Genomic DNA, 23,883 nt, shown 5'->3' with positions numbered 1-23,883 from the left:
ATTCCAATACTATATCTTACCTCTTCTAACATATAAGCTTTTGTCGATAATTACTGCCCTCTATATGCTCAAATATTTTGCTTGCCATTAGCCTCGATACTCCCACCTACCCTTACATGTTTAATGTGGTTCATCTAAGCTGTAGCATGTAAATAATCATACGACAACCCTTCACTGATAAGAGTGTGACACACTCTCCTTGAGCAGCTAGCTCTCCCTTAATTATTGAGTCTAACCTCATTTCTTGATTTGGCACCCAAGTGTTTAGGCTTTTGCTTGCCGCGCTGTCAGTTTCAAATTTTACATAAATTTGTTCATAGTTTTGAACTTAGTTTTTTGTATTTAACTTTCAACTTTGGTCATCTAAAAGCAGTTTTGTATGAGATGAATTTTTTATTGAAATCTTTTTGATTTGTTTACCAAGTCTTTTCATTTTGGGTTACTTACCCATTTCAAATTCAGTTATGAATTCACAGTTTATTGTTAAGACTTCCTCAACTGCTACTACTACCTTATTGGCAGAGGACATTTCACACTTGTTTGCCATGCAGTCTCATGCACATGCAATTGACACATTTAGACCATCAGATTTTCTGGACTTGGTTACACAGGTTTGTTACATTTTTTCCTTATCCCTTGTGTCAAATGAACTGTCTCCTTCTTTGTAAAATGACACACCATCTACTGTATATTCCGAAATGGACTTACCATGGAAGCACCAGTCTTTATACCCATCAGTTTCGTATCATTTCATAACATGTACATTTCATGAGACTACACTTCACCAATAATATTGGGCCATCTATACCAGAGCTTTATGCCCTTTCTCGTCTTCCATTTAGACCTTTGTCTTCATGTTTCATCTATCTTCTCTCCCTGTGGACCTATTTCCTTTGCTTCCTTGCATGTGATCTGCTTCATTCAGAAATTTATGCCTTTAATGTTACCTGCATCCTTTACCATTCCTCCTATATCATTCTCTATTCCAACCAGTCCTTCCTCCCTAGGACCTATGCTGCTAGTTTAGGTGGTTTTGCTTTCCCACCCATTTCCTCACTTTTCTTTACCCACCTGACCTCCCATTCCATTTCTGTTCAGTTTCCTTGTCTGGTTCACTCTTTAAGGAGATATATGATACATATTGCCTCCTTTCGGGGGTTCACGATCCTGACCCTCTATTCCCTGGAACCATCACCTCCACAATGTACTTATTATCAGGTTTGTCACATCACTATATTCTTGGCTGCACCACCTTGAAGTCCTCTGGAACAGATCTTTCAGACTGGAATGTGGACTACTACTGATACCTTCATTCCTCTAGTGGATATTGTTGAACTCTTTTGGCAATTCTACACACATTCATTTTCCTTTGGCTGGGGTCAATCTGATCACTTCCTTTCTTTTATGTTTTGTTTTCAGCTTCCCTAATTGTAACATCTATTTTACAGATCTCACCTTGTGGCAGGTGTGGCTTGGTCAGGTATGCTTTGTTTCAGACCTGCACTAGTTTAGAATGACTATACAATGCTCATTGTAGAAATGGGGTGTTTCTTTAAAACCACTGGCTGCTTACCCAGTGGTATATGTAAATATGTATGCTAGATATTAATCAATTTCAATCTGTGGTGGGCTGTCACTCATGGACTTCATGAGTAAAACAGAAATTGATTTCTGACCATCCCTGCCTACCCTTTGATTGCATAAATCGTGATCAGTCTTCTTTACAAAATATGGAATCACAGGTACTCATTGCATAGTCTGAGGTGGGACTTTCCTCCAGACTCCCCACCCTTTTTTCTTCTAGTGGAGCACGGAGTCCTTACCACTCCCAGTTCCCAGTTGCTGGGGTGGTGGACCATGGAGGTTTCCTCCTGAGTGAGTTTCAATGTTTGCAATACTCGTATTTATCCACTTAGTGATAAAAGGGCAAAGCTGGTTAAACTACTTCTAGAGAAAGTAACTTCATCAATTGATAATGCATTTCCTCTGGATGTTTTTGCCTGGGTGGACTGCACCAGGCAAACTAATTTAATCCATTAATGATCTCTTTCCCCCCTGGATGTATTTTGCCCAGGTGGACCACACTAGTTAACATAACTTCATCAATTAATAGTAACAAACATGACACCATCCCTACTTGGGTTTCCCCAAATGTTTTTGCATGCCCATGTGGACCACACCAGTCAGTATAACTTTGTTTGTTGAGAAATACAAACAAAACCCTACTTGAGTTTCCTCTGCATGGTTTTTGCCCAGGTGGATCTCACTAGACAAAATAACTTCATCCTATTTTACTTGTGTTTCCCCTGGGTGTTTTGCCCAGGTGGACTGCACCATACAATATCACTTCATCAATTGATAAAAACAAATAACACTGCTGGAATTTCACCTTGATATTTTTGTCCAGGTGGACCTCACTAGATGAAATGCCTTAATCTGTTGATAACAACAAACACCCTACTTTCATTTCCCTTGAATGTTTTTTGCCCAGGTGCACCGCACTTGACAAAATAACTTAATCAGTTGATGCCATTATGAATACATCACATGGTTTCATGCCCTAGCCACTTTTTGGCATTCTGCTTTTTTCTTTTCCCCATCCTACTGATGCTGAGGGCGAACTCTGGATCATCATCTGTCAGGTTGAGGTTGGGTAGGTACCCTAGCTTATTCTGTTGCATCTTGCTACAACTTGCACCTATCCAACATCCACATCTGTGGTTCACTGCAAGCATTTCTGACTAGGTTTTTAACACAGGCACTATATCAGACAAAGTCCTGTGACAAACAAAACATGCATGTTCTTCAGAACATACAGTAATTCCATCACTTGTTCAGTGCTGTACATATTTTTGACATTCAGTTGTTCCAGTATTTTCAATTCTGCCAAATTGTTGTTACTTTCCTATTTCTTGGGTGAGAAGCATACCTGTTACAGAAGAAGTGTGGTACCCCATAGGTGTGCTTCATTTTAATCTTGTAGCACACCTGTTCATTCTTGGCAGTTGCTTTCCACTTGGTTTGATATTTCTGTGCCTAAACTGGCCCCTCCACTTTTGCAATATGAGACTCTAGCTTTGTGTGAGAGAAGGAGGTAAGACCATTTTGGAAGTTAACATTTTCTTACACTGAATATGCATTTCTGATATGTACTTCCAGTGTTAATATCTGCTAGTTTTCAAAAGTGAGGATTGAGTGGTAATAGTAGAGGGAGCAAGCTGCACCAGTATAGATGGTACAATACCATTGGTGGAGAGTAGTCACATGATATGTACATGTTCTGAAATGGAGCAAAACTGATGGGGTATAAAGACTGGTGCACTGATTACAAATTTTTTTAGCAATGATTAGGGGGCAAACAAGGATTGAGATAGCTTTGTGTTAGTGGAGGTGAGTATCTATCAGAAATACATTTTCAGTGCAAGAAAATGATAACTTTTGTTTCTTTTCTCATCTGATATCCAGGTTCATGCTTCAGATGTACACTCTTTGGCCTATCATTGCATTCAGTTGGATTCTTTAATCCTAGTTTGGGGTTTGTACCTTGATACTTCAGTTCATTTTTAATGTGCACAGTATTCCAACCTTCATTTATCTTTAACTTCCCTCCAATGTTACCTCTCTACCATTCACCTTTGAGGCTATCCATCACTCTCCTGAGGGGGTTTAGAGAAATGGCTGATCTCTGTTGTTATCCATGTTAACCCATTTTTCTTCTCCAGCTCTGTCCCTTCACACTTGGCTCTTGTGTTGTTGGGCAGAGATGCCTTCTGACATGAATGTGTTTGCCCCCTCCCATCTTTAAAAGATTTATGCATGGATCCTTTTTTGGGGATGTTCCTGAGTCCTTGGAGTCAGCATGTCTCATTCTTCCTAACCTTCCTTTGTTGCTTGTCTGTCCTAATCTTCCTCTGTGCCTGTTTCCCATACCTTGTCTGTTCCTTATACCCTAGATTTTGAGTCATGTTGCCATATTTTTTGCTGCTGACCCTTTTGCTGTACATGGTTTCAGTGATTATCTGATAGGGAAAGGACCTGTGGAGGCCAGGCTGTACAATATTATCCATGTTTTGGAGGACTTTCACCACAGATCCTTGGGTGCTGCAATTCTTATCAGAAGGACTCCTCCTTTGTTTTACCACTCCTCCTCCCTTAGCTCCTTTCCCAGTTCCATTTTTTCCCAAGGGGGATCCCATATCCTACCAGCATGTGTCAGAGGTGGTTCAGGACCTCCTTTCCAAAGGTGTTATAGGTTCTGTGGCTAATCCTGGCCACTGGTTCTACCCATAGTTGTTTACTGGTCCCAAAAAGATAGGGGACTGGTGACCTATTATTGATCTTCCCAGTCTGAACTGATTTTTTGACATTCCTCATTTCACCATAGAGTCATTTCTATCACTTTAATGGCCATTTACTTCAAGATTGTGAATGACAAATGTGTTCGATACTTACCTCCATGTTTCCATATCCGTAGCATCTTGTTGGTTTCTTCGAGTCATCCACACAGATTGGTCCTGTCCATTCCAAGCTCTTCTGTTTAGCCTTCTCTTGGCCCCCTATGGTTTTTGTTGGGTGGTCAAAGCTTTCACCAGATGGATAGACTCCCATGGGTTTTGATTACATTATTACATGGATGACTGGCTTCTTCTAGCTCCATCGTGAGTAGTAGCCTTCTGTCACACTCAGTTTCTTCTGTAAGAAACTCCAAGAGTTGGTTGATTTGTTCATGTAGTGAAGTCTGTATTAACCCAGACTAGATATCTGGTTCATCTTGGGGTCTTCTTAAACTCGTGGGATTCTAGCTTTTATGTTAGAAGAAGTAAGATATTCTATCAGAAGTTATAATTTTTCAACACAAAATGTGTTTCTGATAGATACTTATCTTCTCTGGTGCTTCCAACCCTTCCTCCCAACTTCTAGTGTTTCTTGTTCTTGGTGCCTAATCTCAAAGTGAAGTTAGTGTTTTGTGCTGCTATTGGTGGAAGGTTGTCGCATGATTATTTACATGCTACAGTACAGCTGAATCACATTAAACACGTAGGGGTAGGTGAGAGTATCGAGGCTAGTGGTGAGCAAAAGATTTGAGCATATAGAGGGCAGTAATAATGAGTGGAGGTAAGTATCTATTGGAAAACATTTTCTGTTTTAGAAAATTATAACTTTTAACCTAAAAAATATTTTAGAACTGATATTTTGTCATTTTCTGACATTTCTTTAATGTAATTCATGAAGAAGAAAAATTCATATTCTTAATTCAATAATTTTTTTGTTTGTTTTAGTATCTTTCTGCCCATCCCAAAAAGATCCTTTATTTTGGTTTATTATCCTTTGAGAATATATGGTCCATTTCTTGATTTTAAGTGCTTCCCTAAGTTTTTGTACAGACTTGGACCTTGGTTGAAATCTTATGGCATCACATCAAGTGGTTTGATCATAAAATAATGAAAAATAGCTATAAAGAAAATTGAAATATGATTGTATAATATGCATAGTACAAGTATGTTACATACAATGTAACAGTAAATATATAGTTTTAATTTTTTTATAGTTTGTGCCCTTTCAGTTCCTTTTGTTTGTGAACTGTGAAAATATTTGTGTGTTTGAAAACTACAGAAATTTTCTTCAATGAGAAGAGGTCAGATAACTTGGGATAAGGTAAGTTTTCTACATTTTATAGATGGGTTGAATGGGTAACAAAGAAAACTTTATTACAGGTTTAACACAGTAACAAATATACAATGTTTGGAGAAGGTTTTGTGATCATCAGGTACAAGCAATTTACCTAGGCACAGGAAAATATATATATATATATATATATATATACACACAACATAGAAAGATAGAAATCACACAACTGGAGATTTCTTAAGATTTAACAAAGGTATCTTGTTGATGTCTGGTTCTTTGTTTAAAATTATAGTGTTTTTCTTTTTGATAGTTAGACTAGTTTTATTGAGTTGTAATGTTTTTATACATGAGTTTTTTATTATGTTTACCAAATAAGGTTACTTATGTTTATTGTTTGGCGACATTGTGAGTATGTTAAGTGAATTAAAGATATTCTGATGACTGAAATCTTTATAGAGTATTACTTTTATGTTTTTGTTATTCAAACAAAGTTGGATCACCATTAACTTTATTACTGAATGGTGGTAGTAATAGCCAAATTATTTCTATCATTGTAATCACAGTAGATTAGTGCAAGATTGCTACATATTTGAAAAAGAAAGATAATGGTGACTGCATAGTGGTGATGTTTAGCTGACATTAGTGATTCATTCCCCATGGATTATGTTTGTGGAAAAAATATTCTGCAGAAATAAATGGTATTTGAAATAGTTGGGAAGATAACACACAGGAACTTTTTTCTTTTTTTGCTGATACAAATGTGCTAGTATGGGGTGTGCGTGTATTAATTGATTAGTCGATTAGCAAATACCACCTATTGTCCATCTATACTACAGAATTACTTGAATCAGTTGGTAAATTGGAGTATGTCCAGTTGGCAAATGACCTTTAATTATTGTAAACACAAGTTAAAGCATTTGGGGTATCATAATTTGGATCTTATGTTTAATACAGATGGGAACCAACTCACTAGTGTGACTGAGGAAAGGGATCTTGGCATAGTTGTGGATACGTTACTCAAGCCACTGAAGAAGTGATAGTTGTAAATCCATTATAATTTTATTTTGTATTAATAGGCATATTGATTACAAGTCAAAAGAGGTTATTTTCTATGCAAATCACAAGTTAGGTTTCACTTAGAATACTGTCAATAGTTTTGTTCTCTTTATTTAAAGAAGGATATCAACTTACTGAAAAGGATTCAAAGGAAGACTCATATGATGATTCTAAGAATGGAAAGGTTATCTTATAGGGATAGCTCAAGATTTCTCAACTTATTTTTTCTTGAGAAAAGAAGGATAAGAGGTGATCTTATTGAAGTTGACAAGATTATCTTGGGGATCAGTAGGATAAAGGCCACTTATTTCTTTGTGCTATATTCTGAAAATAATAGCATGAGAGGATACAAGTTTAAGATTTGGAAGATGTAGACTTAGACTAGGCTCCAGTTAACTCATTAGTTATGGGTAGGTCCATTGGGCTTAGCTCGTATGGAGAATGATAAACACTTTAACAATACTTACAATAACTCTGAGCTTTCTTAATTTATCTCATTAAAATTTGGTAAGATTTTGTTAACGATTACAAGTAATTTGTACACAAAGAATGGGATTGTTTTGATTCAGTATTTTAACTGAAGATTTATTTTTGTGTTTTAGTTATTTGCACTCAGACTGAATATTTCAAGTATTATCATCAACATATTGTGCAGTGAAATATTTAAGATTAAAATAGAAAAAGTGTACATACCCTTGAATTTTTTGTCAAATAATTTTGAAAATCTTCTTAGTTTATATTCTTAATTGTAAGTTTATACTTTTTCACAAAAAGTTTATTTTTGATGTTTTGTTTTCCTTTCTCATCCTTTAGCATTATTTCTTATCGTGACACCTTTCAATGGGTGTTCTCTGGGACATTATCAGCAGTGACACTTTAGCCATTGTCAGAACGTTGGGACATTTGTCTTCTACACTAAGCCTGATAAACAAAAGCATTTTGGCTTACATTTTTAAACAAATATTAAACCTTTCTAATATGCGTTTTAATACTTAACTAACACATAGTTAACTAAAATATAAAACTCAAACCTAAATACAACTTAACTGTTTATCAAACTAACGTATTTATAGGTGAGAAATAATGCTAAAGCACTAGCTAGGACACAAGCATCAACAATGCTAAGAACATTGGATAAGTTTTCTATCGAATTCTTCATGCCAATTTTAAAATAACTGTTGGGAAATATAGTATTTCAAAATGTGGTCTTTCTATTGGTTACAGACATCTAGCTCATTTAAGTATAATTGGCTGAGAATTTGCAACCGTATGTGCAGAAGCATGGCATCTGTCAAGAGTTCCAAACATGCCCTTAGGAACTCAAAAGAAGAATGTGTAAACAGAGCAATTAATCTTGATTCTTTCTGTATATGAAAGGATTAGTTTGGTCAAGTTGTTCTCAAGTTACAAAGTCCAAATGTTAAAACCTTGTAAACAACAAACTGAAGTTGTGCATCAAGGATTTTTTGAAACAAACAAATTAAAACTTAGGTAATATAAAACTTTGAACTATAATGTAAATGGTAATGCTAATTTTATTGGTATACATTGATAGTATAATTGTATAATTAAATATTTAATGTAACGAAGTAAATTCTTGTGACATGCACAGTACACGGATGACCATGATCATATGGACCTACCCATAACTGTTAAGACAGTTATATTTTTCTAACAAGATGGTTGATGTAAGTAACAAGTTGTTATCAGTAGTAGTGCCAGTATTTTATAGCAGCTTAAGGTGGAGAAAAAATGATTTCCTGAAAAGTAAAAAGTGGGTTTCAGTTTTTAATTTTTTCAAGGGTGTATGTGCAAGAACAACTTTGAGGGACCAAATGGTATTTTGTTGTATGTATATATATATATATATATATATTATGTTATCCTAATATTCAAATTAATACTTCCAAACTTTTCATCATTTAGATTGACTATCCATAAGAGGATTGTCCAAAAACCTAACAATTTGAACACTTGAATTAAGCTTTCTACTACTTTTTCTATGGTTCAGATATCAGTTCTTATTAGTTTTGAACATTTGGTTGCTTGCATTGAGAAATGAGGAGACAATCATTAGGTTTATATTGTGAGAATTTCAGTCATAAAGTTATTTGTAGTAGGGAGGATAAGAAGTGTAGGACTAGAAAATACTTGCCACTTGCTAGTGTAAATGACTTTTATGAAGCACATTGAAAGTTAAGTTGCTAGTCCTAAGAAGCATTCTCTTCTTGAAGTGTGTGGGAGCAAATTATTTTGGAAATTTTAAGTCTAACGAGTTGCCTAAAAAGAATAAAAACCTTTCAGGGTTTAGGGAGAGAATTAGATGTGTGGCCTCTTCAGGAGGGAACCCTGTGCTACATGTTGGTATAAATTACTCAGCAGGATCCAAAGAGTAAATGAAAGATTATCAAGGATATGTTTTGAGCAAAAGATTGGATTGTTGAACCTAACTGATTTAAAGATATAGTAAATAAAAAATCAAGCTTAGTTGATATTATTCTAATGTTAGGATTATTAGGAAGGAAGTGGATGAAGTAATAAAAAAATCACATTGGTGAGGGTTTGAAAAAACTAAGCTATTGTATTGTAAAGTGTTCGGTAGTGGAATCAGGCCCACAAATTTACTTGATGTAATTTGAAAATCTTAATTAGTTAATTTTGATTATTGTCAATGACACAGATGCATTTTAGTTACAAGCAGTGTTCGAGATATGAATGAGCTTCTACCAATAGTCAAACTAATCTCCATGGATACCCTGATTACACCTTTTTTCATCTCAAAATTACATTATTCGTACCATACCTGAAATTGTTTATGAAACTTTTGTAAGTGGCATTAAAAATGAAAAGTATTTCATTTGCCTAAATACATCAGACAAGACCTACTTTATTTTGTTGTTGGAGATGTCAGTAAACTTGTAGAAGTAATTGTATCTTTATTAGATATGGCAGTGTGCTATGTAATGAAAGTAGGCAGAAATGCTTAGTCAACTGCAAACACTTTTAAAAAGCTTAGTCTTTGATTTGACAAACTGTGACAATAAAGTCACTTAATCAGTATAATCAATGATATAATCAGTATAATGATTTTATCAATTAATGTTTTTGTTTATTCCAACTCTAAGTAATCAAAATATTGCTATTATGACTTTTGATTATTGTTCAGCTTAATTGATTATGCCACATCTCAAATAATAATCTAATCAAAATTAGTGTGTCCGAGATGACACTTCTTCACACATTTAAGCTATCTTTCTTGTGCATCTGCCTTAGAGATTTGCATGCCACCCACCTTTAGGCAACTCCTACCTAATCTCATGAGATTTCTTGTGAATTATGTTACTGCATAATGATGTTATTATATGTCAACTGCCCTCCAGTAGGAGGGCAACACACCTTCTTGCTCAATAACTCCCATTATGCTTTTGCACTTCTTCATTCTTTTCCTTGGCACTGAATACATCAAACATGTTTTTCTTTTTCAACTTAAGAGATTTGTGAAGTTTAAGGAGCTTAGTTTTCTTGTTTTTTCTATAAACTATGAACTCAAGCTGTTGACCTAAACCACATTCTCTCAAGACCTATTACTTCTTACTTATTGCCTGTGGTTGGTGACATTAGGATAGTTATACTATTGATTCTTCATGTACCCTCTACCATCACTCTTATATTATTCTTTATTGTAATCACTCGTTCTTCCCTAAGACCTGGGCTGCAAAGGAAGGTGACTGCTTTTTCTCTTCCATTTTTCTGTTGTGCCCTGTTCATGCCATTCATTGATACTTATCTTGCATCTCTCACTTTCTAAGCTCTCATTACCCAATCTTAATTCCTTGGGATTTATCTTCCTCCAAGGTAATTTTTGTTTCTTCTCTTACAGGTTGGGTCTAACTAATTATGTATTTTGTCTACTTCTTGTTTGAGGTTGATGTTTTTAGTCTGTTCCTCATCCTTCCCATCAGATTTATCACCACTTTTACTCTGTCACCATTCATTTCCAACAACTGCTAAATGAGTTCCTTCATGCAAGCATGTGAACTACTCTTCTCACCTTTGTTGCTTTCTGTCTTCACCATCTGGCTATTTTGTCTCCTGGAGGTTACTACCTGTCTCTGCCATTCTACAGTCTATCCACTCTTGCTAAACTGGGGAGTACCTTTCCTTTTTTTTTACAGCATTTGTTTATAGAGTTTTGCCATGTGGCTGGCGGTACCTCCAAGAGTATACTTATTTCCCAAAGTTCTGCATCGAGCCAGGATAATGGAATGCACTAATACCATTTACCCTGGCTTCATATATGCCCACTGTTGTGATGGGGTGTTCTGCAAGACCATTTGAGGTGTCCTTGTGTTATATTTATATATCTGACTGCTGTCAGATCTAGATCATTCCTATTCCGTGGACTATTATGGAAAAAGTCAGCACCAGAGGGTGCTCTTCCTGCTTCCCTGGCTCATTCTTGCTGGTTTTTCAAAATAAAAATGTGGTTCCCCCATTGCACTGTTTCCAAGAAAAGACCTATCTAGCTGAAGGACCAATAGGAATGTGGGCATTTTCTCAGAGTCTCCCCACCACAAATTTTTTCCCTTTTCTCTTTCAGTGGAGCACAGGAGACCCTTGCCACTTTTAAGCTGCTGGGGTATTGGACCATGGAGAATCCTCTCTGATTGGGATAGAACAATGGGTGCCAATCAGTAGAGTGCACGTCACCCCTCGTATAGCTATTATACTATAGTCTTCCTCCTGCAGTTTGCAACTGTTCAATAGCGTTGAGGTGAGCATATTACAAGATTGTGCGCTCCTCCTGCAGCCTGTGATTATCCAGTAGAGTAGAGGTGAGCATGCACCACTATACTGTGAGCACTCTCTATAAATGTGTCCTCCTGCAGACATCACCTGTTCAGGTGAGCATGCACTAACAAATCGTGCCCTCCTTCTGCAGCTGTTGTATGTTCAGTTGAGATGGGGTGTGCATGCATGCCCCCCCCCAATTTCATGCCCTTTTCCTACAGCTGTTATTGGTCCAGAAGTCTTATGGTAGAGTTAAGGTGTGTGCAAGATACAGTTTGAATGGTTCCCATCTACACTACACATATTGACTCTCCGACTTCTTGTGTGCAAGTACTCGAATGACTATGTTCTTATTTTGTCCATCCCTCCTTTATTCCTTTTTTCTTGGATGAAGAGTATACCCAGGAGGAGATGAGATGCGGCCTCCCATGTGTGTGCCCCTCTGGAGTCCCTGCCATCAGGTGTCACACTCCATGGGTTTCCTTCAAGCATTTCTGAAGGGAAGTCATCTAGGTAAATCAACATAGGATTCTAGTTTAGCTTTGTGTAGAGATGTGTATCGTCTCTAAATGAAAATGTATATCTAATTGATACTCACATTCTCACTCTTCCTTCTCACTTCTGGCACACCTTAGTATTCCTTGTCTTGTCAAAAAATGGAGATTCGTGATTACAAAAGAATAGAGGAAGCTAGTGCGCAAAGAGGTGTATTGTCCTCCCATTGGTGGAAGACATTGCTGCATAACAATGTCATTATGCAGCAACACAATTCACGAGAAATTTCATAAGATTAGGTGGGAGTTGCCTAAACCCACTCCTATGGGAGCATACAAATCTCTAAGGCAAATCCACATGGAAAATAGCTTAATTGTCTGAAGAGGAGAGTATCTATCAGAAATACGTTTTCAATTAAGCAAAATGTTAACTTCTGATTATTACTTTTTACAAATATTTCAATTATTCTAGTCTCATGTAAGAATACCCATTTAGTTGAAAGTCATCAATTGATGAGCTCAGTGGTTAATTGGTTATCAAATTTGCTAATTATCCAGCTCTACTGCTTTATAAACAGCTTAAATTTAGTGGTTGGGGACATGTAAGAAAAAAACAGGAAATTTCTTCTGAGTAGTTCAGAAAATTTTCATTTATTGAAGGCAACACAAAATTACATGGCCTCTTCAAGGGCATTCAACAGTAATTGCAAACTAAGGGAACTAGCACACTACTCCAGTTATTAAATTCAGTTGCTGTTATAACTGGATCTTTTTTACTAGTTGTGTGCCTCAAGGGTCAATGCTTGCGTTTTTTATTTTTTATTATTCACATTAATGACAATTATATAGGGACGTAATACATTAGTAAGTTTTGATTTTGACCTTAAATTTCTGGGTTTTCCAGATGCATTGAGGATTTTGAGCTACTACAGTATAATTTGGATCAGTTGGTAAGTTGGACAGATTTGTAAAATAAGAACCTCTAATTATAATAAGTGCAAGATAATGCACTTGGATTTTTGTATTAAGGATACATGTTTAAGATGGAAAATCACTTACTAGCTATTCAAACTTGTATGGCAGTGTTCTGTTGCTTGTAGTCAATCTAATAGAATTTAAGATGTATTTAAAAGCATTCATTAGAAGTCATAAGAGATAATTATCTCTATACCAATTATTAGTTAAGCCCTACTTGAAATATTCTGTGCAGTTTTGGTATTTTCTGTGGAAGGATATTGACTTCTCGGAAAAAGTTATTATTATAGCTGGTGAGTGGATTAACAGTATTTGCTAATCTGTTAATTGATGGCCACTTTAATCAATAACATTTGATTAATCAATTAATACAGTATTATCCACATATTGGTATATACAAGCAAGCAATTAAAGAGTTAGCAGCAGTGCTGTTAGCCAGCTGGCTTTTCTCTTATCAAAGAAAAAAAAACATGCAGTAGGTGCTGCTGGACAGTTAGTTGCCTTTTGTGTAGTCAGTAGTTCAAAATTCATGACAGTGGTAGATAACCATAGTAGCTCTGCCATAATAATGTCAAGACAAACAAGTCTGGTAGCAATGGGAATCAAACCCTGACTCCCAACCTAACCAAATGACCAAAGCTGAACAAATTTAAGTATAAAAAAACAATTTATATGGATAAAATCTGGCAGAGCACACATATCCAGCCATTTATGTAGCTTTGTGCTTAACAAAAAACAACCATAATAGCAATATTTTGATTACTTGAATAATTGGACTTATCAAAAATAGTATTAATCAGAGACCATAATTTTGATTAATTGATTATTTTTGTGATAATTGATTTAATTGTATTATTTTAAAATCTATTTTTGGAAGAGTAAACAGTTATGATTATCTTGTTATATTTCCATGTATAATTAGGTTATCAACAATAACTTCTACTAGCTCAATAAGAATGAATAGCAAGTAATCAACAGCAAATCCAGTCAGGCACCAGTGGATTAAAATCTATATGGTAATGCCTGCAAAAGCTGTAGTAACAAAAACTACTAACCCCTCCTTCACTCTTACCTTGGCAGTTAAATATTTATATACCACAGTTCAGCATACATCAATGTCATGTGTTTACAGTTATTAACATAATGTTATGTTTACAAGTCTGTCAACAATGAATAACTTGTACAACCAGTATCATGTGACTGTTGAGTTACATCTTATGCTGAAGTTCAAACTTAGCCAAAATTATTATGCAAAATGTAAGTAGGAAACTTGTAAGTTGTTATAAATAGTTGTGCATGTAATGTAATAAGTGCATAATGATATGAATCATATGATAATATAATATCTGTAATGTTTATGTGCCAGCAAATACCTGTATCTGAAAGAAGTAATGATAACATAATTCCTCACACAGTAATAATTGGAAACACTAATTTTGATTGATCATTTACTTTACATGACACTAATTGATGTAATTACTGTCTATAGGTAATTTATTACATCAAGTAATCAATTAAATCATCCACTTTTAGTTATTATATGGGATAGGTTAATATCTACTTATTTTCTATTGAGAAAAGAATCGTATAAGATGATCATATTGAAGTTTACAAGAATACCCAAGTTATAAGACACAATTTCTTTGTGCTGCATTTTGGCAAAATTGAATAAAGGAAGAAAAATGAAAAGTATAAGATGTGCAAAAGACAGGTTAGGCTACAGTTAAGATAGTTGTATTCTTATAACAGGTGATTTGCTTATGAAATGAGTTGCCTTTAGCAGTAGATGAGACAAGCACCTTACAAGAGTTTTTAAAAAGAAAATAGATGAGTTCTTGAAAAATAAGGAATGGCTTTAAATTTTTCACTTTTCTTATTGGGATATTCTGTTCCCACCTCCTTCCTTTGCTGTGCAATCCAGGGTCAAACACCTGTGGGTACTCCCAGACTTTCTTCCATGACATGCTTTCCTGGGTATGTTACATTTTCTGTATCCCTTGTGTGTTATGATTCTTTCCATCCCACCTGTATGCTGCCTCTTCCTTGGATAATTTGTTTTTCTGTTCCCTCCAGATATCAGGGTCCATGCTGATTAGTTTTGTGCACAATTAAATTCTGGGGCCAGCATACCTCGTCCCCTTGGGCCTCTGATTCCTACACATTAGCATATCATCATTTGCTGTTTCATTTCTAGACTCACAAGTAAGGTCTTTGAATCAGGTGTGGGAATCTGACCCTGTTACTACTGTGAGGTTTTCCAAGGCCCAATTTTCTCATCTCTGTTTGACCCTCACCATCCTCCTGCATTAACAATCCTCCATTCATCTCTCCTATCTGAGACTATCCACTGTGTCCCTGAAGGGTTTTTGGTGGATATAAGCTCCCTCCTGTTTTCCACATTGGTGTGCTTGTTTTCTGCTTTTTTCTTGCAAATGTAGCTTCTCTGTTTTGTTTTGTTCGGATTTCCTTGTTAGGGATGCACTTTTAGCTCCTGTTTCCTTGCCCACTTCTTATTTGCATAATCTTTGAATGGCTCCATTTTTATGCCAGTTGGTCTTTGGAGATTTTCCTAGCTCATTCGAGTCCAGGGTGGAGGCTGCTTGTTAATACTCTTCCTCCTTTCTTTCCTTTGCCTGTCCCTCTCTCCCAGATTTCAGTGGCTAACCCTCAGATTGCTCATCCCCGGGTCTCCCACCACCTACCATATTGATGACTATACAATTGGTTCTAGCACTGTTGGGGCATGTTTGGCACTTTCACCATAAATCCTTCACATGGATGCTATTGAACCTGTCTGTTGCCCTTCACTGTAGTTCTATTCCCAGTTGTTCATAGTTCCCAAGATGACAAGGGACTGTCATCCTGTCATAGATCTCTCCATTCTCTACTGTTTCATCAACCTTCCTCATTTCACCATAGAGTTTTTCCTCACAACTCTGTGGGTGTTTACTCTGGGTCTTTGTATGACAAAGGTGGATGTCTTGGATGCTTACCTTCACATCCCCCTTTCCCCTACATCCAGATGTTACCTTTATTTTGTCCACAAAAGTTGAGTAGATCAATTCCATGCTTTTTCATTTGGTCTAGCTTTGGGTGGTCAGGTCTTTTGTCCATTTTCTTCATTCTCACATTCTGCAGTTTAACAATTATATGGACAACTGGCTGCTTTTAGCTCCATCCAAACAAACATCTTGCAAGTACACACACTTCTCTGAGAGGCTGCCCAGGTAGGGTTGGCTAGTCAAGTTGGAGAAGTCTTTTTCTCATCGCGACCCAATACCTCAACCATTTGGGAGTGTTCTTCAACTCTTATCTCTCCAGTTGAGATCAATGGAGCTAATAGTTCTCAAAGCTCAAATCTCTCATTGCATGTAAGGTTCTATCTCTATTTAGAACTTGGACTTCCATGGAAGTCCTCATTCCCTTGGATTAGGCTCACATGCATACTCTTAAGGGGTTGTTGCACTTTCAATGGAATCTTGCTCAGGATCTCCTGAACTTTGCTATCCTTCTCCCACCCTCACAACATGTTGATTTAGCCTGGTGGCTCAACAGGGACAACACCACGGCTGGCATTTCTTTTTTGTATCCCCATCCCTAGTTGCATTCCCAGGAGTTGTTGATCTTTGGTTGAATTGGATCTGCACATCAATCTTTTGTAGCTACTTTTGTTGAACTTTGCACCATTTCTTACTGTTGGTTCAAGGTAAATTGGTCATGATCCATTCTGACAATTTGACCATTGACTTTTGCATTGTTCAACAAGGGGCACCTGTTCATGTTTGCTTTGTTTTCAAATGTTGGAACTCCTCTTCTGGGCTCATTCATATCACAGTCTTGTTGTAGATTGCTCTCTTCATTCCGACAAGATTCTCTACATGGAGTGGTTTCTAAATCCTTGAGTGTTTATGTGGTTGAGTACCCAGTGGGGTACTCCACTTCTGGACACATTTGCCACCCACCTCAATTCTAAATTACCCCTCTTATTATTCCCAGTTTCCCATCCTTTGTCTTTGTCAATAGATGCCTTCAATCAGGATTGGTCTAACCTTTACCATTATTCCTATCCATCTCCAACCCTGAGATTTTATCCCTTATCCAAACCATTCCATGCCAAATCCTTCTCATTTCCCCTTCTGGCCTGCTCAACTGTGCTTTCCAGTTCTTACTCCCCTTCAATCATTCCCCCAATTCCCACTTCCACTTTTCTGCTCTTTTCTCTGGTAACCTCAGTCATCTGTGTATGTGATCCTGCCATCACTAGACTGGCTTGAGAGGAAGTCCGGACTCTTCACACATGTAGCAATCCTTCTTTCCTAGTTAGTTCATCCTTTATTCTTAATGGTTTATCAGAGAAATTGGTGTGTTTTCTGCCATTGGTCTCTGTGCCATGGTTACCTCCCTTCCCATTCTAGTGTTCCTCATGTCTCAGAATATTTTACCAGACTCTTTGGCAATGGTTCTTCTATGTCTACCATTGATGGTTATTGGTCAACCTTATCCCGTAGCTTCTATTTTTCCCATTCCCATAGATTTTATTCCTCTCCTGTCCTCTACCTTTTGTTTTGCACCTTTCCACCCTCTCACTGGCTGCCCACTTTCATTGCCTATTGGAGGATATCATCCAGACTGACATGTGGACCACACCACACACCTTCATCATTCATTATCTTCATCATTTTGGCTCTCTCTTCCTCCTTGGGTTACTGAATACTGCCCGTTGCCATTATATGCACCTCAGTTCAACTGTGAGTGGGAAAGTCTTTTTCTATTTCTTTATTTTCATTACAGTGGCACATTTTACTCATTGGATCCTGCTCTGTCCAGGTATAATAATCCATAAAGCTGCATTATGTGGCTATTAAGGTCTATAATACTCACTGTTGAGATGAGATGTTCCATAAAACTGCCAGAGGTTTCCTCGCAGTGTTTTGCTTCATAATTAAGATCCACCCCAGACCACACCAATTCATGGGCTTTCATGAGTAAAGCAGTGTTGGATAGCTCCCCATCTATCCAATCCTGGTTGAATAGATTAGGACTTGCATGCTTTTTAAAAATAGGGTTTTGTGATCACCCATTGCATTTTCTTCATCAGTGTTGCGCTAGTCTGGACTCCCCACCATGTTGTTTCCCCCTCTTTGAGTAGAGTAAGTGGGTCCTTGTCACTTACTATCTTCTATCTGCTGAGTTAGTGGACCATGGAGTCATCCTCCTTTGTGTGCTCAGTTCCACTAAGTTTAGAATAGGGTGGTTGTGTTCTTTTAGTGTAGATGGTGTGAACCCTCCTCCTACTGTTGAATGGACAAAAAAATCCTGATGCCATGTGGTTTTAAGCTGGAGATGATCCACCACATACAGTTCACCCCTCCTGCTGAGGTCCCTCATCCTACTGCTGCCTGGATGTTGATTCCCAGAGGGTCTGGTGTTGGATTAGAGCAGGGCCAACCAACATAAGTCCTCACACATGTGGCTGGTAAGGACCATCCTCATATCACAGGCCAGATGATAAACTCCCAATGCTGCTAGATTTTGAAATGGAGTTAACCCACCACATTGCATTCCTCCTTCCTACCACTGCCCAGATGTTGAGTTTGCTGGTGGTCTGGTGTTGTTTTTATACTGGGTCTACATACATGTGCCCTGACTAGAATGGCACGATGGAAGCTGTTTTCCATTCTATTTCTTCATCTTGAGGTGAAAACATTAGGACCCCTTCTCCTACCTTGGACTGGATGATAAATACTGGATGCTGCTTGATTCTGGACTGAATTTGACCCACTGAATATGGTCTGATGCACCCTAGCCATTCTAAACCATCTACCATGTTAAATTATGCATTGGATGTGCATCTTTTCTGCCAAATTTTGTGACATGTATTTTCACAATGGGTGATGAGTATACCTTGTACAGATGTGGTGCAATCTCCCATGCATTGAGGTTTCACACTCCATAGACTCTTTTTGGGTGTTTTCTGAAGGGTGCTTGTCTACATAAATTTTGCACCAGTCCCTCCACCAGTTTAATGTGGGATTCTAGCTATGTGAGAGGAGGTAAAGTATTGTATCAGGAGTTATAATTTTTCTACAATAAAATGTATTTCCAATAGATACTTACCTCTACTCACATTTCTCATCCATCTTCCTCACTTCCAGTGCTCCTCTTTTGGCTAACCTTGAAGTGAGGATTTAGTTCTACAGTCAGCTGGGGATGTTGCATTCTTATTTGCATACTACAGTGTAGCTGTACCACATATAAACATGTGGGGCAGGTGGGAGTATCAAGGCTAGCAGTGAACAAAAACTGTGCATATAGAAAGCAGCACTGAACAAGAAAAGCTGTTATGTGAGTTAATTATCTATTGGAAATACAGTTTCATTGTAGGAAAATTGAATTTTTTTGTTTCCTTGTTTGTAGGTATCATGGTTTGAGGATCACTGTAGTAATATATTAACCAAATGTAATTGATTAATGGAATCATCAATTAGCAAATATCATTGATCACCCACTCTGTCAGAAATCTTAATGAGTTTCTTGACTGTGTATTATCAATATCATTACAAAATTATGAGGTCATTAAGGCAGATCTTCCTTTTGTAGATAGCAATTGACAATTTGCTTCTTCAAGGCTATTACACACCCACTCATGATAAAAGTCAAAACTTAAACCCACCTTTTGTTTCATAAAATCATCAGTTCTCCTCTTAAGCTCCTGTTGTGTGCAACTGATCAGCATTGCAAAACAGTTGCACACAATATGCACTGAAGGATTTGGTTGTAACCTGAAGATTTTACTGTAAATCTGAGAGAGACATTTTCATGTCAGCTATCCCCTACCTTTAGTTCCTGTAAACTGCCATTGTAGCATTTGTGAAATATGTAGATTCAGTCTTATTTTACCAAGAATTAACATCAACACAATGTTTTATTTAAGTTTAAAGCTAATTTTGTCTGAACTTTACACTAATATCACCTATCTCCGACACCAGCATTCATCAAAATGGGTGTGTTGTTTTTACTCTCTTCTATAGAGAAACCATGAGGTTAAAGTACATGCAGTTCTTGAACTAACTTACAGAAACAGAAAGTCTGTGACTTCCATGGCATCAATTTTGAAAGTCCCATTCAAAAACTTGGAGATCTCAAAACACTGTACTGCATGCTCAGTGTCATTGTAAAATTTGTTACATTGCAATATATTGCTTGTTAAAAACCATGTCATTTTAACTGGTCATCTGGTTTCCTTGTTTATATGTGTGTGCATGCAGTGGTGTTCAGGATGCATCTAAGAAGTATTACGAATGGAGCATACAGTACTATAAGATAAGAGAATATTTGCCATTATTTCCATTTTATGAAGCTAATTCTTCCATCCCATTACAGAATGCAAATTTCAACATTATGGTAATACTTCACTGATCCCTGCTGACAATTGAATAAGCTAAGGTGAGAATACTTATCATTCTTTAATATTCCCATATACCAAGGGTATGTCATAAGGGTTCTGCTTGAATGAACATACTGATCAAATTTAGGGTCTGAAATAACTGTCATGATATACCATATAGTGTCTTAACTATACAGAAAGAAGTAGCATATGGTACTGGTATATGCTAGAAGAAATCAATTTAATATTACTCCACAAATAAACCTTGATTAAAATGGTGTTTAACACTACGTATTCAGTTTTGTTGTCATACCACGGCCTAAAAAGCGTAGAGAAATGTCAGTAGAGCAGAGAATTTACATAAGAGTTTTATGTGATGCTGGTTGGACTCTTCGACAAATTGCTGCTGACTTGAAATGCTTACCAAACACTGTGAAGTACACCCTAGATTGTGAGACTAAGACAGGTAAATTTGAAAATAACAAAGGAAGAGGCAGAACACATAAACTCAATGATAGAAGGAAGACTGCCACTGATCTCAAGCATGAGATAAATGACCATGTACCAAATGACAGAGAAGTGTTCAGATCTACAGTATCAAGAAGATTCAATTGTAATGGAATATTTGATCATAGCAGTTAAAAAGCCTTTACTCCAATTTCCAAATATTGTCAAAAGACATAAATTTGCTAAAAGTACAAAAACTGGACTGTTGATGATTAGAAAAGGGTTTTATGGTCGGATGAGTCCAAGTTTGAAATATTCGGTTTAATGTGTAATTGCACATTTGGCGGAAGAAAGGTGAAGCATGGGGGAGGCAATGTGATGTTTTGGGGGTATTTTTCTGCTGAGGTGACAGGCAATATTTGCAAAATAGATGGAATAATAGACCAGTGCAAGTACCATCAGATACTTATCAGTTACTGTATACCCAGTGGTTTGCATATTATTGGTAAAGGATTCTACTATCAAGAAGATAATGACTCCAAATACTCATCCAACCTATGCAATAATTACTTAGCTAAGAAAGAAGTTGCTTGAGTCATTCAAATGATGCAATGTCTCCCACAGAGCCCTGATCTCAACCAATATGAGCTAATCTGGGATTTGATAGATCAAAAACTTGACAAATCAAAGTTACTTCCAAAGAAACTTTATGGGAGTGTATTAGAGACATTTGGAGTAAAATCCCAAAGGACACTTTGATTAAATATGTTGAAACAATGCCTGAAAGACCATCTGCAGTTATTAAAGCAAAAGGGGGACACACAAAATATTAACTGTTTGCTGAACTCAAGCACTTCCACTGAGTTTCTGTTTAACTAAGTATGAAGATTAATAAACTTTTGATGTTTCATTTGTGGTTTACCTTCCATTGTTCTTTGAAGGTAGCTTGAAATCTAATTTTTAACTTTGTCCTAACATTTTACACAGTATTGTATGTGTTCGAACTATTTCTACCAGTTACGACAATAGCCAAAGAAATATATAATGTCTTAGTATGCTGATAGTAGAGAATGACTAATGAAGGTTATGATTTACTCTTGAGATCATTAAAAGTGTACTGAAAGAACTCAAAGAGAAATTTAAGTTTTTGAGCCCATTTCAAAAATCTGTGAAAGAAAACAATTAAAATTTTGTTTAGTGTTACTGCAATAAGATAAGGTTGGTCAGAAACTGGAAACGAAAAATTTTGTTTTTTTAGGCTTATGGATGTATGAGATCAAAGAATGAACTTCCCGAGTACTTCTCTCATTCAGTTTTCAGAGTCCAAAGTAAAATTCTGAGTAATTAATAAATCAGGATGTTCATTAACAGAAAAAATCCACATTTTCAAAAGGTATTTAATTTGTTCCTTGATGATTTTGGATATTCTGCTATCCTTATGCTGACCTCTCTACTACTGCTGATGGCAACTCATTCCATAAATCAATCTATATGTTAGGAAATTAAAATTGTATATCATAATTGGAACTTAGCCTTTTTTTTATGAAATCATAATTTTTTCCTCTTGTCTATTATCTTTATTATTCAAACAAACTCCAGTTAATCTTTTAAATTTCAATAACATTTCTTCTTACCCTTTATTTCTCAAAATAAGAATAAGTTATTATTATCTATCGTTATATGATAATTCTATCTATTGTAATCAATGCAATTGTTTAATAATACACCCTAAAATTCTGTTAGGTTTACTATTGGCAATAGAGCACTGTTTCAATGGCTTGAGTGATATTATCTAAACTATGTCTAGTCACTTTTCTTCAGACATGCTATAAAGTGAGTTCTCATACATATTAAACCCATTGTCCAAATTACAACCTAAATAAGTTACCTTACACTTTCTGTAATTATAGGTCATTTCCTAAATATTTGTTCAATTTACCAGTTGAACTAAGTCATTTTATAATACCTCAACATTCTAAATACAGTTAGAAATACCCAGGAGTTTGATGTCATCAGTAGACTTTAATAACTATGCAATTATTGGTATCATTAATTTATCTAAGGATGACCCCCAGTTTGACTAGAATCCATTAGTTAGATTTTGCTTTCTCTTCTCCAACCACCTTACTGTCCAGTTGGCCAGTTCTTTCCTAATAAGTACTGTCAAGATTTTCTGAGATTATCTTATTACAGCAAGTCCACACACTTTCCACTGTACAAATAACTACATCCAAAAAAAATAAAATAACAGTAGTTTTGCAAGACTTTCCTTTGGTGACTCAGTATTGGCTTTCTTATATTTTTTATCACTGAATGATTTTATAAAACTTCTTGTATCAGAATCTAGAACTGGACAATTAGTGGTATTTGCTAATGAATTAATCAATTGGCTTTTTAATCATGTAGTACGCCATGCCTCCTACAACCATTACAAAAAACAAAATAGATATGTGCTACCATCTGAACTTTTTCAACCATTAAATTATTCTAACATAGTGTTCATTTTCCTATTTTCTTTTACATTGATTTTATTTTTAACACAATTTTCGAATTACCCTTGATTTCGTATGATAGGCCTTTTCTGAAAGTTGCTACTTGTGCATTTGCGAAAAACATTTTTTTAAATATTTCCTTCTTGACAGATAAATTGCTAATGTCGAATAAATACCACCACGCAATTGCCATTGTTTGTTTTTCAAGTATGCAGTTATCCCACACGTATCGTATGTAAATCAAATAAGGTGAAAATTAGATAACAAAAACATGCTTTACTCCCTTGATAAAGTTAATAATTATTTCAAACATGACACAATTTCAATTACAGATTAGATTATTTATTTACATTGTCTGAATAGCATAAACACAAAAACAATACTTAATAACAATTTGAGTCATCACGATATTTGGCAATTGCCTACCATAGTATATCTATTAAAAATAAAAACACCATAATTTTAAATGAGGAATCAAACATCAACAAGGTAATAATGGCTGGAGACAGGGTAACTTTATTAAGCCTTAAGAAGTCTCCAGTCATGTGACTTTTTTTCCTTCATACTGGATATATACAGGGGTTGGACAAAATAATGGAAACACCTAACATTT

At 36.2% G+C, this 23,883-nt stretch overlaps 1 protein-coding gene across 4 annotated transcripts in view; it reads left to right on the top strand.

Annotated features, from left to right (window-relative positions):
* LOC106466987 (diphosphoinositol polyphosphate phosphohydrolase 1-like) overlaps positions 1-23,883 on the top strand; it is an 80,795-nt gene that overhangs the window by 18,326 nt on the left and 38,586 nt on the right. The window contains exon 2 of one of the 4 annotated variants that reach the window (XM_022395074.1): positions 5,549-5,655. The exons of 2 other annotated variants lie outside the window; for them this stretch is intronic. In XM_022395074.1, the coding sequence (XP_022250782.1) occupies positions 5,626-5,655 (30 nt within the window). In that variant the 5' untranslated portion in view covers positions 5,549-5,625. The remainder of the gene's footprint in view (positions 1-5,548; positions 5,656-23,883) is intronic. One more of the 4 variants, XM_022395075.1, reaches the window with a different exon arrangement.

The sequence above is a fragment of the Limulus polyphemus genome, unplaced genomic scaffold (assembly GCF_000517525.1).
Source record: "Limulus polyphemus unplaced genomic scaffold, Limulus_polyphemus-2.1.2 Scaffold2450, whole genome shotgun sequence".
In the NCBI taxonomy this organism is placed as follows: domain Eukaryota; kingdom Metazoa; phylum Arthropoda; class Merostomata; order Xiphosura; family Limulidae; genus Limulus; species Limulus polyphemus.
The sequence above is the reverse complement of the archived record's forward strand: the minus strand, read 5'-3'. Positions and strand labels throughout refer to the sequence as shown.